The 18104-nt window shown below is 38.5% G+C and overlaps 1 protein-coding gene across 1 annotated transcript in view; it reads right to left on the bottom strand.

The window, feature by feature from the left end:
• Positions 1-18104, bottom strand: part of LOC150087303 (protein ROP-like) — a 176423-nt gene that overhangs the window by 23618 nt on the left and 134701 nt on the right. Inside the window, exon 12 of the mRNA XM_090371968.1 lies at positions 6665-6766. Coding sequence (XP_090228094.1) covers positions 6665-6766 — 102 coding nt within the window. The remainder of the gene's footprint in view (positions 1-6664; positions 6767-18104) is intronic.

The raw sequence follows: 18104 nt of genomic DNA, 5'->3' as shown, positions 1-18104 counted from the left end.
AGGTTAACTGACACTCACCTCTTGGATCATCAGAGACAACCTCTCCTCCAATCTCTGAACTACTTATATCATTCAAACACTGGTATGACCCAGTGTTTCATATAAACAGTTTTTAACGTTTCATACATTTCTGTTGCAGATTTTCCCAGTTTAAAGCAAAATCTGATATTTGTTTTTCTGTTCCACCGCAAAATCATGACATGGAACGGTAACACTACTAAAACTGGTTGTTACTTGCAACCTGTACAATTTATACAATACTTTTATAGGATTTTATCCCTATACCATTTTTATCTGTACACAGTCTTTTTATTTTAATGTAGTTTTTATGAACAGTTATAGTCTTCAGCAATTTATTATTTATGGACTTAACCTTACTTAGATATAAAAACTCTCATGTCACAAAGATAGAGCACTTGCATATTTTGCCTTAATGTTTGCTAGTAGTAAGATAACCTTTTGCCTGGATGGTAGATTGGTCAAAGGGGTCCTGTGCAATTGGTCAAATGGGTCCACATTCTATACACCACTGGAAGATTTTTTTCTCTGTGGGGTCATTTGAAATTCATGGTGTAGGAAAACTATCTGCAAAGCACTGCCACACACAAGATAATCTCAATGACACATGCACAGTCACTACGCTCCAGTGATGTAATATGCATTCTCTAGTTGGGTTCTGTGAGAGCTTGTTGGGATTCTAAAAGATTTTTAATGAGAGAAAGAGAGAGGAAAACAAAGTCTGGGATGAGGGGTTTAAGATATATTAACAACACTTTAATATGAATTCAGTAATATCCATGGTTAAGAGATGTCTACAGCAGTGGATTTCACAAATGGGACCCAGAAGTTTTCTATAAATGCTCTTAACTTTTTTATCATAGATATTTAAATTTAATTTATAAACATATATTGTTGTTTTTAATATATTGTTAGTTACTGTTTTTAAAAATACTAGAATCCCATGGAAGACTTACATTTATAGATTTAGATTTGCAAAGGGTTGTATGGAATATTTAGGTTTATAAAAAACACTTAGCCAAAGTCTGAAAAGCACTGCTTTAGCTTAACAGTGTCACACTTACAAGCCTAAGTAACACGGATACCAGTTTGAACACTAAATACAGTGAATGTACAACACTACATAAACCTATGCGGCTTTCCATACTCATGTAAGGTTTTGTTGATTTGCCACTGTTGGCCACACTGAAACATTACCATAAAGATGTAACTACCATCAGGGGTAAAGGGAAGGGTTATTGCTCTTATAAAGGTGACTAGGTGGTCTCAGACAGTTTTTATATTCTATACAGTGAGATCAATTAATGATGTTACCATCAGCAAATTATAAATGGGAAGCATTCAAAGAATTAATCTTGGAAGCTGCTAGGCTTTTTATACCATATAAGAAATACTATTCAATTTAGGCCTAAATGGGTGTCAGATAAACAAATGAGACTCGTTGCAAAGAAAAATGCATGGCATTCATATAAATTATCAGGTGACACGTAGGCCTATGGTAGATATAAACTAGTTTGAAATCAAGTCATAAAGGAGGTTAGACAGGCGAAGGCAGCAAAGAGTTCTTTACTTATGTAAACTCTAGAAGGAAGAGGATGAATCAAATTGATCCACATGATATAGATGGTTTGACCATTGATGATCCTGCTCAGGCAGCTGACAAACTGAATGATTATTTTACATCTACATTCACACATGAGGAGTTATTAAGGATTGAAAATGCCAGAAGGTTATCAAATTGTAGCAGGGTGCTTAATGATTTTGTAATAACTGAAAGGAAAGTGGAGGAGAAATAGTTAAAATTAAATATAAGAAAGGCACCTAGGATGGATGGAACATATACAATTATATTATGGGAGGCAGCAAAGGAAGTAAGCAAATCCTTAGCCATAATTATGAGACAATTTTTGGATTCATAGGAGGTCCTCATGGACAGATGTGCAAATGTATTCCAAATTCATAGAGGGGATCAAAGGGTGACATGAGTAATCAAAGACCTGTTAGTTTAAATTCTGTTCCAGGGAAAGTAATGGAGTCACTGGTTAAAGAAGCAAAGCAGGATCATATGGACAAGACTGCAGTTATAGTTCAGACACAACATGGGTTTGCTAAGGGGAAGGTTTGTCTGACCAATTTGATTGGATCCTACAATGTGATCATAAAGGAACTGGATGCAAAAAATAATTTTGATATCATATACAGTCAGTCCTCGTATAGCACGATAGTTGTGTTCCTAGAAACCCTCATGCAATGCAAAACTGTGCAATATAAATAATAGGTCCTATTGGAAAAATAGGGTTAGGTGCCGACTACCCAAGATTGAACACACATTTGTATCCAAAACATTACCAAACACAATAAATAATCATAATAAAATACTTATGTATTTTATTACGATTATTATATAATAAAATATTGCTAATGCTTTTGCTCCTATCGTACGCAAACTTGTTCTTTGTTTGATCTTCTATCCAAACAGATCACAGTTGATCCATCTTTTCAAATTCTCTGTGTCTTGATCTAATGGATTTTTAGCATTAGCAAAGGCACATGATGCAAGAAAGCAAGCTTATATAGCATCAGCCAAAAAAAAAAAAAAAACACTGAGTTGTTCCTGCTATGAAAGTTGTTTTTATTTTCTCTACATTCTTTCTAATTCTCGGCGTTGCCTCATTTAGGCCTGTAGCACATGCAATATCACATGTTCTTTCATTTCGCTCAAAGCATTTCACAATTTCATATTTTTTCTCTATCGACAGAGGCAAACTGGCCATAACGGAGAAACCCCGGTGGGCCAGAGGCCAGTGTGATTTTGTCCATAAGTGCTAGTATGAGGCTGCTACAAATTTTCCTGGGTACGAATTTTTGACCCAGTCCACCTCTGTCTATTGATATTGCCTTCTTTTTCTCTCTGAATCTAGTGTCTTCACCAGGAGTTTCCTTTTTGCACCTTTTAAGTATTTTACTCATTTTTAGGGAATAAAGCACAATTACAAAATGAGGAGGCATAAACAAAGCTGTGTAGCACATGTAGCAATTGAATAAACAACACCGTAAAGGCAGAGACACACTATTAACACCTCACCAGCTCACATTTTACTAAAGCACATTTCTGGAGGTCACTACCATAAAACAATAAAAACAATTTCCAGCTGCGTTTCTGCTAGTGGAATCTGTTATAAATGGGTAGCGAATTCGATCTAAGTGCATTTGTGATAATACGATAGCTGGAATTGTGTGGGTTTTTACGTTATTATGGTGAAATGTATTTCTCCTTTACTGATATAAAAAACAAATACATTTTCAGAATCTTCTCTTCATTCCTATCGTGTTGCGTTCAGTTAGGGGTGATTCCGCAGTCACTGCCATTTCTTGTAAATACAAAGGCAAATCGTGCACAAGTGAATTCGATTCATGTTATATACGACATCGTTCACCTATTTATAAATTGAGTATGATTGAATTCGCGTAGCGTAACACATATTATATGAGGACTGACTGTACTTGGATTTCAGGAAAGCTTTTGAAATTTGTACAGCAGGCACATGGAAGCCTGCTGTACAAATTGGAGAAGTATGTAATTAAGGGCAAAATCCTGCTATGGATAAGGGTATGGTTGTGTGGGTGAAGACAGACATTGGTAATCAATGGACACTGCTGTTTGTGGACTAATTTTATTAGTGGAGACCCCCATGGTTTGGTGTTGGGCCCATTATTGTTTTCTATATTTGTCAACGATATTGATGAAGGTATATTAGGCTTAATGTCCAAGTTTTTAGATGATACTAAGTTTGGCAGGGTTGTTAATAACAGTAAACTACTGCAACAGGATCTAGAAAAGTTGGGCAGATGGGCTGAGAGGTGGCAACTGAAGTTTAACATTGACAAATAGAAAGTATTGCATATGAGCAGCAGTAACCCCAGAGGACCATACCAACTGTGCAGTACTATACTCAGGGTATTGGAGAATAAAAAACATTTGGGGGGTAATTGTGCAGTAAAGTATGAAGTTTTCTGAGTAGTGCAGACATACTGCCAGAGCAGCTCATGGGGTGTCGTCAATTTTTATTATTATTAGCCATATGGTGCAAGGAAGCCTGAGGCTTATGCTGCACCAGCCAAAAAAAAATCCCCTGAGAGAGAGAGAGAGAGAGAGAGAGAGAGAGAGAGAGAGAGAGAGAGTCAGAAGTAGAAAAGAATCACCAAGAAAGCGAAGAATGATGATATCCAGCTTAGGATCCTGGGTGTGTGCCAAGCCCATGCTCACCAGATGTGAGCCCCTGGGGGTAATACAGGGATAAGGAGGTGATTATTCCTTTGTATAAGGCAATGGTCAAGCCATACCATTTGAGTACTGCATACAAGCCTAGAGGCCTCATTTTAGGAAGGATGTAGAGCTGCTGGAATGAGTACGGAGAAGGGCAACAAGATTGGTGAGGGGAACAAAGGGCTGCTCTTACCAAGGAAGTCTTAAGTTCTGTATTAGGTCTTGAATGGTTTGAGCAGGCTCAATGCTGATGGGATTTTTCCTCTTGCTCAGATTACGCACTTGAGGGGGCATAAATTCAAATTGAGGAAAAACAGTTGTAATATAGATGAGAGTGAAAATTTTCCTTTAGACAGCGGGTTGATTGCTGGAACAAACTTCCATCTGTAGTTGTGGAAGTTGACAGCTTAAATAAATTCAAAGAAGAACTAGACAAACTTTTAGAAGAAATGGATGGATGAAATGGGAAGGGGTTTTTTTTGGCTGGTGCTATATAAGCTTGCTTTCTTGCATCATATTCCTCTACTAATGCTAATTCTAAAGTGACCAGGTTATGGTATAGTGACATAATCCAATGAATATACAGGGGCAGTATTATCTGTCTATGAAGACTATAAAACAGGTAGTCAGATAAGAAGTTTGTGAATATGTGTGCACACATACAATTCAGTGAAAGCGGGTCAAAAATGAAATATAAGTAGCTTTGAGCACAGTATAATTTCATTATTATCATTATAAAATCGGCTTCATTAATCATATTGGTTCACCCATGAACAGAGGGGTATAATTAACGGTATATTGAAGTGCATTAGACCATGTCATGGATCAGGTATAACAGCATATGACAGTGGTTTTCAACCGGGGTTCCACAACGACATTCTTGGGGTGCCGTGTAATTTTAGTTTAAGTTACTTAAAGTTGTTATTATTATTATTTTTTTAAATTTATACATTTATTTCATTATAAAAAAGTGTACGGTATCCATTATACCGTATATTTTTAATTTGTGGTGATCTATAATTGCTCTTTATTTAGTATCTCTATATAAAGAATAAAATTTTTATATAGGTATAGTGACATAATCCAATGAATATGATTGAATTCGCGTAGCGTAACACATATTATATGAGGACTGACTGTACTTGGATTTCAGGAAAGCTTTTGAAATTTGTACAGCAGGCACATGGAAGCCTGCTGTACAAATTGGAGAAGTATGTAATTAAGGGCAAAATCCTGCTATGGATAAGGGTATGGTTGTGTGGGTGAAGACAGACATTGAATGGTCGAAAACCACTGTGTTAGGTATTTCTTTTGGCCTAGGGGTGTAGTGAAAAAATTACTGGGACACTAAGGGTGCCATGAACCGAGAAAGTTTGGGAACCTCTGGCATATGACCTCAACCTATTCTCATCGAAACACAAGCATCTGTAAGTACGCGGGCACAAGAACACCAAGAATGGACATTTGGGGAATGTCCACTGATCCAACAATCTTAATTCCAGTTATTCATTACTAATGGTATAGTGGTGACAGTAGCATGAATCAACAGATCTGTCATGCGAGATGGAAATACTGCAGTCTGGTGATGATGGAAGTGTGACCATATTGGATCTGGGTGTTTACAAAAATGTTAGGCGCTCTGATACTGGTGGATGAAAGTATGAATGCCACAGCCTACTTGAACACTGTTGCCAACCCAGTGCATCCCTTCATACTCATAGTTTATCCATTTGGGAACAGTTACTTCAAGCAGAATAATACACTATGTCAAAAAGCACAGATTGTTCATCTATGGTTCTAGGAGCACAATGGTAACTATCATTCTTCACTAGCCAATTCAGTCATTGGATCTTCATCCAACTGAGCAGTTGTAGGATGAGGTGGGATGAGCTGTTCACAACAGGGATCTACCACCATCCAATCTGAGGCAACTGTGAGATTAGATTGAGTTTGCACAAATAGCATTCCTATGAAACACTTTCAGCAGTCTGTGAGTTTGTGTCCTGATGACCCGAGACTGTTCTGAGGTCTAAAGCTATTAGATAGGCATCTGATAAATTGGCCACTCAATGCTATTATACACACAAGCATAAGGATATTGAAATAACTTGCATTTTATTAGTATGTTTTTTTGTTGTATTTTTAAATTTCCCTAAAATGGGGTTAATGGTTTCTTTCTTTCTTTTTTTTTTGGTACCTTCATAGTTCTTATAAGTTTCGTGTATTTTAACTGAAGTGTTTACCTTGTTTCAATTAGTGTAGTAACATTCACCTCTGTCATCATGTCACTAAATTTGTACTAAAATGGTTACAACAATTTTTTTTTTTTTTTTTAATATTAATAAAAGGATTATCTGTTATAATCAATAAATAGTCCACCTCCATCATGTCCTTTAGAACTGGAGTCCAACGAGACATCTGATAAGTCTGTTCTGTGATACGCTCTTTTCTTGGAACTTGATATATTTTTCGCCGACCACTCTGAGTACAGAATAAAAAGGAAATAAATGAGAAAAACATGGTTAAATTTTACACATATCTAAAGATTAATAAGAATGAATAAAATCAGTTTCAAGAATTATTTTTTAATGAACTACAGAAAGAGTCACCTGAGAAATACAAGCAGCTTCAAATATCATTGTTGCTGCTTATTGAAGGGTTGGAAAAATCACAAATAACAGAATTCTCATTGTGCACTGATTTGTATTTTTTTTATAATCCATTTCCAGATTGATTTGCATTTTTCATTATTCACATTTTTAAACAGATATGAGGTGGTATCAAAAAGTTTGTACCCTGACCTAGATAAAACATCAGTAGGAAGATGTTTTTAATATAAGTTGTCTACATATTCAGTAACTAACATGTGAAATTTCATTCTCACAGGTGAACATACACCAGAGGTGGATCCCGGAATCTGAGGAAGGACACTATGGTTGACAAAGTGGAGTATCGAGCAGTGATCAAGTTCCTGCATTTGCAGGGCAGGAAATTGACAAGGAAATGAAAGCTGTGTATGGGCAGATTTGTCTATCCTATGACACTGTAAAAAAGTGGAAATGAGAGTTCCAGTGTGGTTACAAGTGTCTTTGATGAGCCAAGAGAAGGAAGGCCATCATCACCCACAGACAGTGAGATGGTTGCAAAAGTTGAGCAGATGGTGCTGAGTGATAGACATATGACAATTCATTTCATCACAAATGCAGTGGGAATTAGTTATGGGTCTGCCCACAGCATTTAACATGACCATCTGCACGTGTCTATGGTCTCTGCACAAAGGGTTCCAAGATTGCTGATGCCACGTTGAATGCAATGTTGGATTTGTGCTACTGCAGCATCCACCTTATTCTTCTGACCTAGCACTGTCAGATTTCAAGAAATGAAGAAACCATTGCGTGGACGCTGCTTTGATTCGTCTCAGGAAGTCATCAATGAAGTGGAATCATGGTTTCAAGCAAAAAGTGCGGACTTCTATGATCAAGGCATCAAACAACTAATCCATAGATGGGAGAAATGTGTTACATGGAGAGTACATAGAAAAGGATTAAAGTTCCCATGGTTTCACCTTTCTAGAGCTATTATTTCTAGGTAAGGGCACAAACTTTTTGATACCCCCTCATATGTACTTTTGTACCAATTCACATTTTTATATGATGTGAAATGGTACAAATGAACATAAACTGTACTATAGAAAACATAACAAATATATTGGTTATCCAAAATGCCCAATTAAAAACAAAACTAAACTCCACATAAGGTTTTTAGATAAAAATCACTGAGGTTAGCAAAAATAGAGGAACAGTTGTCTCTGCATTCTAGACTTAACAACAATACCCACAAGGATTTTAAAATTAGTTGAGTTAATGGAATGTTTTCATACAAGTTTTTTTACTTTTCATTCTTTTCATTAAACAATTTGGGGTGTGCAATGTTTTCTAATCTGTAATTAGACTGATATGCATAGTCCTTTTTTGTTCTGGTTTCCATTGGGTCCTTGCTCAAGAGTATGCTAGATGTTTGCCAGTACAGTTAGGTTTAATTACACAACTTTATTATTGTGGTTTCTGGCTCTGCACAAGTGCCAATAGATAATTCTCTATAGACTGTCTGTGAAAGTCCATACTTTTGGAGTTAAAAACACCTTAGCATTAGCAAATGATGCAAGAAAGCAAGCTTATACAGAATCAGCCAAAAAAAAAAAAAAAACGTCAAAATCTTCCCTGAATTTAAACTATCAACTTCCACAACAGAGGGAAGTTTGTTCCAACAATCAACCACCAGTTGGCTAAAGCACACTTCTGCACATCTATTCTGCAACCATGCTTCCTCAATTTCCATCTGTGTGCACTCACGTGTAGTCTGTGCAGGAGGAATCCCATCAGCATTGAGCCTTACACACCACAATCAGATGACCTTACAGGCTCCTAGTCTCCAGACACCGCAGAACTGAAGCCTTTCTTAGTAAGGGCACCCCTTTGTTCCCCTCACCAATTTCATTGCCCTTCTCTGTATCCATTCAGCAAACATATATCCTTTCTAAAATGAGGCCTCAAGTCCTGTATGCAGTACTCAAGATGTGGCCCGACCAATGCCTAATAAAATGTGATAATCACTTCCTTATCCTTGCTACGAAAATTCCTGTATATCATTGACAAAACCCCATGAGTTGTCCTGGCAGCAGGTTTGCACTGCTGAAACAACTTCATATCTGGCTGCAAAATTACACCCAGGTCTTTTTCATTTTACATTAACCTGAGTGTAGTACCACTCAGTTGGAACGTTACTCTGGGGTTACTGCTACCCATATGCAGCATTTTGCATTTATTAATGTTAAACTTCAATTGCCATTTCTCAGCCATCTGCCTAACCCTTCCAGATCCTGTTGCAGTAGCATACTGTCTTTTCTGTTATTAACCACCATGCCAACCTTTGTATCATCTGCAAACATGGATATTGAGCCTGATATGCCTTCATCAATATTACTGATAAATAAAAACAACAATGTGCTCAACACCAAACCCTCAAGGACTCCACTAATAAAATTAGTCCACGAAGAGCAATGGCCATTGATTACCACTCTGTCTTCTGTTTACCCTGCTGCAATTTGTACATCAGTCTTTGATGAGCAACAGTATCGAAAGCTTTCCTGAAATCCAAGTATATGATATCAAAATTATTTTTTTCATCCAGTTCTTTTGTGACCACATCATGGTAAGTGATCAAATTGGTCAAACCAGATTTCCCCTTAACATAGCTATTGAAGAATAATATTTGCCATGTTTGAAGTATAATTGAGGCCTTATCTACATGATCCTGCATTACTTCTTTTACCAGTTACTCCATTATTTTCCCTAGAACAGAAATTAAACTAAAAGGTGTGTAATTACTCAAGTAACCCTTTGATACCCATTTGTGTGAACTGCTGATACATTTGCACAACTCCAATCCAGGAACCTCCCCTGAATCCAAGGATGTTCTCATAATTATGGCTTAGAGTTTGCTTACTCCCTTTGCCACCACCCTTAATATAACTGGATAAATCTTATCTACCCCAGGTGACTTTATGTTTAATTTCAAAAATTTCTCTTCCATTTTCTTCTCAGTTATTACAAAATTCTTTAGCTTCATGTTAGAGCTTGATAAACTTCTTGCATCCCTTTCCCTAAAGAATGCCTCGGGTGTCAATGTAGATGCAAAATACTCATTCAGTTTGTCAGCAACCTGAGCAGAATTAAAGGGTGACATTTGATTCAAATCCTTCCTTCTATGGTTTACATAAGAAAAGAAAGTCAGTTGTTTTTCTTTGCATCCTTTGCCAAAGGTTCCTCATAATCTACCTTCGCTTGCCTGAGGCCGCCGTAGCCTAGTGGTCAGGCGCACAGGTGCATAAGTACACGTGCCTTGAGTGACCGGGGTTCAAGCCCGTGACTACTGAATATGGTGCTGTTTCTTGTATTCTATCTATCTTGTGAACTCCTCTGACCATTTGGTCAGAGGAGTATAAACAGAAATTTCGCTTGCCTGACTTCCTTTGTGACTTGATTACAGAGTAGTTTATATCTGCCATAGACTTCTCTGTTGCCCAATAATTTATATAAATTCCATGCACTTTTCTTCTCTGCTACAAATTTCATTAGTTCATCTGACATCCATTTAGGCACAAAACTTAAGAGTACTTTTTAGTTGGTATGAAAAGTTGGTGGTTGTTGTTGTTCGGTTTAACGACACAAGGGCTACTAAGGCCAAATTGTGTCTCTTCATCGTTAATTGACAAAAAGTATATTGTTAGAGAAATTACATTATATGCTTCCGTACAAACCAATATGTTTTAGATATAATAAAATTTCTTCAATATTTGCTTCATTTCCTAAGATGCAAGATAAATCAGGATATATATTTAATTTAGAGAGAGAGAGACTGAAAATTGTTTGACTGGATGGTTGAATGTAAGGGACAATCAACCAGGAAATGACGGACTGTAAGTTGCATCTGACAGGATGGGCACTGTGGTGGGCTTTCACCCAATAATAGAAAGAGATGAGTATGGTGAGTTTGTCCAATTCTGAGTCTTGCCAGTACCACTTCCTCTCGTCTGTTTCTTCGGAAGCCAGACAGCCACAGCTTTGGATCTTCTTTTATCTGATAAAGTTTATTGTTAGGGTCACTTTTCCAGGTCTGTGACCATTTATTGTAGCAGGCTTTGCATATGACAGACTTAAAATCAGAGAAAGGAACCTGAGGATGCTGTGAGAGAGCGGGTTGAGGATGTTTAGTGGCAAAGTCGGCACTTTCATTTCCCGAAATTCTTGAATGGCCAGGGATCCAGCAAAAACTGATTGACTGATTGGACACACTGCAAGCAAATAGCTGGGAATGAATCTGTTTCAATGTAGGGTGAGAAATGGAGGAATTCTTCTTTATGGCAGAGACAGCACTAAGAGAATCTGTGTAAATTATGGCAGATGAGATGGAAAGCTCAATTATCTTACTAAGCGCTAACTTAATGGCATATAATTCAGCTGTGAAGACGCGGCAAGCAAGTGGTAGTGTGGCTGAAATTGTACATAAAGGAAAAACTGCCGCAGCACCTACCATACTCTCAGTTTTTGAACCATCCATATAAATTTTACAGGCATGGTTGTTCATAGCATGAGCTGAATGTAACTGTCTGATATTGCAGGAAGGTATATTTTTCCCCCACTGGAGGAAGTATGTATCTTGAGAGACAGACACATATGTCCAAGGAGCAAGAGCTGTAGTTGTGTCTTGGAAGATTTCATTTAAATCGACATTCCAAGTCTGAACAAGCTCTTTGATTCTGAGAGAGGCGGGTCTATTTTCATTTGGCTTGCTCTCATAGAAGACATCCCAACGAGTATTATAGAGATACTCCCAACTTGGGTGCGATGGTAGACTCTGGATCTTAGCAGCGTAGTGAAGCAGTAGTGTTTTTCTACGCAGGTGTAATGGAGGATCATGCGCTTCAATATACAGACTTTGGATCGGAGAAGTCCTGAAAGCTCCCAACGCAGTCCTCAGAGCACTGTGATGGATCATATTTAGCCATTTTAAAGTAGTGCTCCTGGCAGAGTCATACACTGGACAACCATAATCTAGCCGTGAACGGATTAAACTTCTATAAAGGTGCAGCAAAGTACGCCGATCAGCTCCCCATGACATAGATGATACTGAACGAAGTATATTCAAATGCTTTAAACAAGATGTTCTCAAATAAGTGATATGAGCTTGGAAATTTAGTTTACGGTCTAATCGTAGTCCAAGAAATTTAACGGTATTAACGAGCGGGATTGGAGTATTGTTTATTTGTAATTCAGGTTCAGGATGGAGAGCTCGCTTCTTGCAAAAGTGAGTGACAGTGCATTTCTTTTCTGACAGTCTGTAACCGTTCCGTGAAGTCCAGGATTCTATTTTGGTCATGGCAAGTTGTAGCTGCCGTTCAATGGTATTCATACTTTGAGATTGACAGGAAATGGTAAGATCATCTGCATACATATAAGTTTGAACAGTTTTTGGGATATCTCGTGTCATGCTGCTAACTCGGATTGAAAACAGTGTTGGACTGAGTATTGAACCCTGCGGGACTCCCTCTTCCAGAATGTGAGATGTAGAGAGGACGTTTTTGTAACTGACTTGAAAAGAGCGCAATTGCAGGAAATTCTGAATTATTTCTGGCAAATGACCCCTAAGCCCCAGATGGTAAAGGTCTATAATAATACCATGCCGCCATGTAGTGTCAAATGCCTTTTCAAGATCTAAATTGACCATGACTAGATGTTGTTTCATGACAAAGGCATTTCGTATATGAGACTCGGTTTTAATGAGCACATCTATGGTTGATCTATTTTTTCGAAAGCCATACTGGTGATCTGGAAGGAGATTCTCTGACTCCAGGATGTAAGTGAGCCTAGTATGAACCATTCTTTCGAAAATTTTTCCCATGCAGCTTGTAAGAGATATTGGCCTGTAGTTTTCAACACAGGAAGGATTTTTTCCTGGTTTTGGTAAGGCGATAATGAACGAATGGCGCCATGAACATGGATAGGTATTTTCAGAGTAGATCCGATTGTAAAAAATTAATAGGGTTCTCAAGTCTTCTCCAAGTAAATGCTTTAACATAATGTAATGAACTCCATCTGGACCTGCAGCACTATTGGAAGATCTGTTTAATGATTCTTGAAGTTCTATTAACGTAAACGGTTGGTTGTACGGGAATGAACGGCGTGTGGAGAAGTTAATTTTATACCGTTCTGCACCTGCTTTGATTTTCTGGAAGGTGGAGGCATAGGTGGCAGAAGCTGATAGTTTTGCAAATGATTCTGCTAATGCATTTGCAACTTCTTCGGGAGTAGAAATGTCTTTCCCTTTCCAATGAAGTATCGGAGAGGGCAGCCGAGCAAATTTGCCATTTAGTGCCTGTATTCTTTTCCAGATGACTTGTGTGTCTGTGTCTTTGGTAATGGTGGAGGCAAAAGCAATCCATGAATCCCGTTTCGTTTTCCGCCTAACTTGTCTAGCTTTTGCTTTTAGTCTTTTTACTAGTGGTGGGATACTTGCGGAAATGATTCCAGGCGCGGTTTTTTCCCTGTTTGGCAATTAAACAATCTGTATTCCACCAGTGATTTCTGTGTTTTCGATATGGTGTGGAGTTTGGAATGGAGGCCTTAGCTGCAGTCAGAATCTAATTGGTTATGTAAGTGTTGACATCATCAATATGTTGCCTTTGAACATAAAATCTGTCTAAGCGTATCTGGGCAGAATAGCCACCCCAATTTGCCTTTTTAAACTGCCAAGTGGATCGTTGGTCAGGATTTGAAGTTACCCCTGTTTGTAGCAAGCAAATAATTGGAAAGTGATCACTGTTGAAGGGATCGGTTAATACCGGCCATGTCATGATTGGAAATATGGATGGCGAACAAATTGACAAGTCTATGGCGGAAGCAGATCCGGTTGCTAAGTGGATGTAGGTAGGAGATCCAGAATTTAATAAATTAAGATCATTATTATGCATGAATTCCACCATCAATTTGCCTCTTATATCCATTGTGGCCGATCCCCACAATGGATGGTGTCCATTAAAGTCACCAAAAAGACAAATTGGAGTTGGGAGTTGTGCAATGAGGTTATCAAGTTCTGAAAGCAGAAGTGGGGCAGATGGCGGAATATAAATGGAAACAATGGTAAATGACGTACCAACTGTAATGCGAGCTCCCACAGCTTCTAGGGTAGTTCTCAATTGGATCGGCTTGGATGGTATGTTAGCGTTAACAAGAATAGCAACTCCACGTGCAGGTGATACCGTTCCTATCTCATCTGTAAATGGCATAACTTGAAAATTTTGGCAAAACTTGGGATGACAAGAATGTTTACTGTAAGCATACACCTATGGGATTAAATTGAGCTATTAAATCTCTTAAGTCATCAGAATGAGTGCTTAGTCCTCTGCAATTCCATTGTATGATCTTGTTCATTATTTAAGTTTACCTGAGGGTGATTCATCTGACTGTTTTCTGTACGTGGGACATTTTTTCCGGTCCTTTTTTGAGAATGTGGGGCGTCCAGTATCCATGGTGTCACCTGCATGGAGTTCTAGAATAGGTTCCTCATTGTCTAGCAGCTCATCTACATCCATGCTTTTGGAGGGAGATTCCGTTTTTTTAGAGACTGATTCAGATTTTAATTGTTCTTTTCCAACTGGGACTAATGGGGTATGAGTAGGAATGCTGATTGGAGTATTTGTGGCTTCGCTAGTTCTTTTTGGAGGATTATCTTTCTTTGAGGTTGAAAGCGTAGATTTGAGCCAGTTCGCTAGGGAGGTGTTAGGTGGAATTGATACATCTGTTTGAGCTGCAGTAGAAATGAAGTTCCGAGTGCAAGCTGCATAGGAACGACTACCAGGCAGGGTCGACATAACTTGTCTACGTGCCTCAGGAAAGGTGACTTTATTTTCTATTTTGTACTTTTGAATTTTCTTTCCTGTAATCCATAGCTCACATGTTTTGGAAAAAGCTGGGTGGCTTTCTTTGCAGTTGGGACGAACAGGGGTTTTGACAGAGCAATCCGCTTGAGTGTGATCTTTAGAGCCGCAGATGGGACATATGGCCTCACCTCTACATGCCTGCTGTGAATGCCCGTATTTCTGGCATTTGAAGCAGCGAATGGGATTCGGGATAAATGGTCTTATACGACAATTCAAATAACCAGCTTTAATTGAGGATGGTAAGTCTGGCGTACTGAATGTTAAAATGATCGATCTCGTTGGAGTGAGATTTCCATCTTTTTTAGTCATAATCCGTTTCACATTTGTTACTTTTTGACTACTTAGTTCTTGAAGTAGCTCTTCTTCGGAGACTGCAATTAGGTCCCACTCACTGATTACACCCTTTGATGAATTTAAGGTTCTGTGTGGAGTAATTGATACTGTGAGCCCACAAAATGATGTGGTGTTTAAGAGCCGCTCAGAATGTTTAGCGGTGGCAGTTTCAATGAGGAGATCTCCGGATTGTAGTCTTTTCACCATTTTGGTGATCCAGTAATTGATTCCAAATATTTTTGAATCAAAAATGGTGACAATTTGCCTACAGGTTGGGAGGATAAGGAATGAATCACCAAGAAATTTGGTAATTCATCATGGCATTCAGGTTCCCTTCTAAGCCTTTTGGGCTGGCTGGTGTCACGGTCGTTGTCAGGAATTTCTGACCTTGAGCTTGATGGCTCTAAAGGTGGATAATTAGTCGTATCCATGTTAGCTCCTTTTGGCCCTGGAGGTATATTTTTACCACCCAGATTACCGGCCCCGCCACGGGGAGGCAGAAGCAGTGCCGCTTGTGGCCAAGCGTATAGGTTAGTACAATTAGTAAGACGGATTTAATTAAAGAAAAAGGTTCTTTCCTTCTTCTGGGCTCTCTTCTTATTGCTTTTAAGAAAAAGGGCTACTTAAAGAAAAAGTTTAATAATCAAGGGAGAAATCAAAATAGAACCTAATCGCTTACATAAAAACGCTTTTCAATCGCACGAGAATCGCTTGGCCACGGAAACGCTTGGCACCCGGGGCCAAAAGTTGGTGGTTGCTTTATGATTAAATCCTTGAACGCTTCTCATTTAGAATTTGTTGATGGTAACATCAGTTGGTCCCACTGTATAGAATTTAAAAACCATCTGAGACCACTGTATTTACCTTTGAGAAAGCAAAATCCCATTCTTTTACTGTTGATGGTAGTTAATCTTTAAGTAAATCCCAAATCAATACACTGTGATCACTGCCACCTAGTAGTTCTTTTATTTGCAGATTCCCAGTCATTAATCACTGCTGATAATGATATCAAGAGTATTACTCACTCTTGTTGCTGTAGAAAACAGTATACAATAAATCCATAAAATTCTTGCTAGTGTGTGAGTGACCAACCCACAAGTTCCAGTCAATATCTGTAAAGTTAAAATCCCCTATTATAATACGTTCTGATTTACTGGCCCACTATTTCTCTGTACATTTGCTCACTGTACTCATTAGTCATATGACACACTCCTACTCTCATTTTTGCTTTCACCATGCTTATATCACACCAACCTGACTCAACTAAGTCACATATGGGTGAAAACCCGGGTGTTGACTTGAGATGGAAGCTCACTCGAATGACAAATAACAAATGTATACATTGTATTCCCCATATTCAAAGTCAAGGTTGTTTTGGTTGGGGTTTCTCCAACGGAGCAATGTGCTTGCAGAGAGCCAGAGACTGGCCTCCACATGGTGCCGGAGTGTCCATTGTGCGAGGGCATTAGAGCAAGACTGCAGCAAGGGACACTCGCTCTTACTGATAACTTAAAGGAATTGTTTAATGATCATAACAGTTTTAGTTACTTTTTTAGAATTTGTTAAAGCCACTTTTGTAAGAAGTAGGACAATGCACAACTAGTAGTAACGACCTACCTCCTCGTAGTAGGGATGGTAACTCATGGTGGGGGGGTGAGATATGGGGCCCATCCCCGTCACGAGGCCAAATGGTCAAAATTGCAGAAAAATTGTTTTTGTTTGAGTTGACCAGTTGGTCTTGTGATTTTTCTTGAAATAACCTACTAGATGGGTAGAAGAAGAAATACAAATGAGAACCAAGTCCCATATAGGTGAAAACCCGGGTGCCAACTTGTGATGGAAGCTCACTCAAATGACAAATGTATACATTGTACTCCCCATATTCAAATTCTGCATCCTTTATTTTTAAATGAAACCACGTCTCTGAAATCCCAACAAAGTCTACATTTGACATCTTGACCAGCACTTCAAATTCATCAACTATACGCCTAGCATTGGTATACATGCACATTACTTATTTCATGATGACTCCCACCAGTTTTTGAAATTCCCAGCATCTTGCTTTCAAAGCTGCTGCTCATCAATAGAAGCAGTGCAAGAATCACTTTCACTTCTGCCTGCAGCTATTGTTAATTTATTAGTCTATGTCTCCAAGCTAGCAGTTTTCTGACACCCCTAAAACTGTCTCGACAGCATCAGCAAATATTCTTACACTCTGCAAGATGGCGCCTCCGCAGCCAGGTGGGCAGGAGCAGCAGTGCGTAGCACATGCTTCTTGATTAGACTGGGGTTCGAGCCCGTGCCCACCAAATACGGAGGATGTGGAAAGGTCAGGGAATGACCACCACATATCCCCGGAGCAATATGGCCCTACATCATTAGGTGTGGTGCTTTCTTCTCACACCTACGTGTTATTGTAGATAACATGAACCAAATTCGTTTATGCACAATTTCCCTTTGGGTTTAAAGAAATGGCAATCAAACGCAGAATCACCCAAACTGAATGCAACCGATAGGAATGAAGAGAATATTCTGGAAATGTATTTATGTTTTTTATATCTGTGAAGGTAAAACACATTTCACCATAATAAAGTAAAAACCCATACAAATCCAGCTATCGGTATTATCGCAAATGCAATTAGATCGAATTCACTACCCGTTTATAACAGATTCCACTAGCAGAACCGCAACTGCAAATTGTTTTTGTTTTATGGTAGTGACTTCCAGAAATGTGCTTTAGTAAAATGTGAGCTAGTGAGGTGTTAATAGTGTATCTCTGCTTTTGGTGTTGTTTATTCAGTTGCTACAAGCATGCAGCTTTGTTTATGTGTATCAAGCATCCCTCCTCATTTTGTAATTGTGCTTTATTCCATAAAAATGAGTAAAATACTTAAAAGGTGTGAAAAGAAAGCATCCTGGTGCTTTCTTCTCACACCTACAGAAGACGCTACAGATTCAGACAGAAAAAGAAAAGCAATATCAATAGAC

This window comes from Mastigoproctus giganteus, chromosome 4, assembly GCF_048544385.1.
Source record: "Mastigoproctus giganteus isolate SK-2022 chromosome 4, ASM4854438v1, whole genome shotgun sequence".
Lineage (NCBI taxonomy): Eukaryota > Metazoa > Arthropoda > Arachnida > Uropygi > Thelyphonidae > Mastigoproctus > Mastigoproctus giganteus.
Note: the sequence above shows the minus strand (reverse complement) of the source record. Positions and strands in the feature narration are given on the sequence as shown.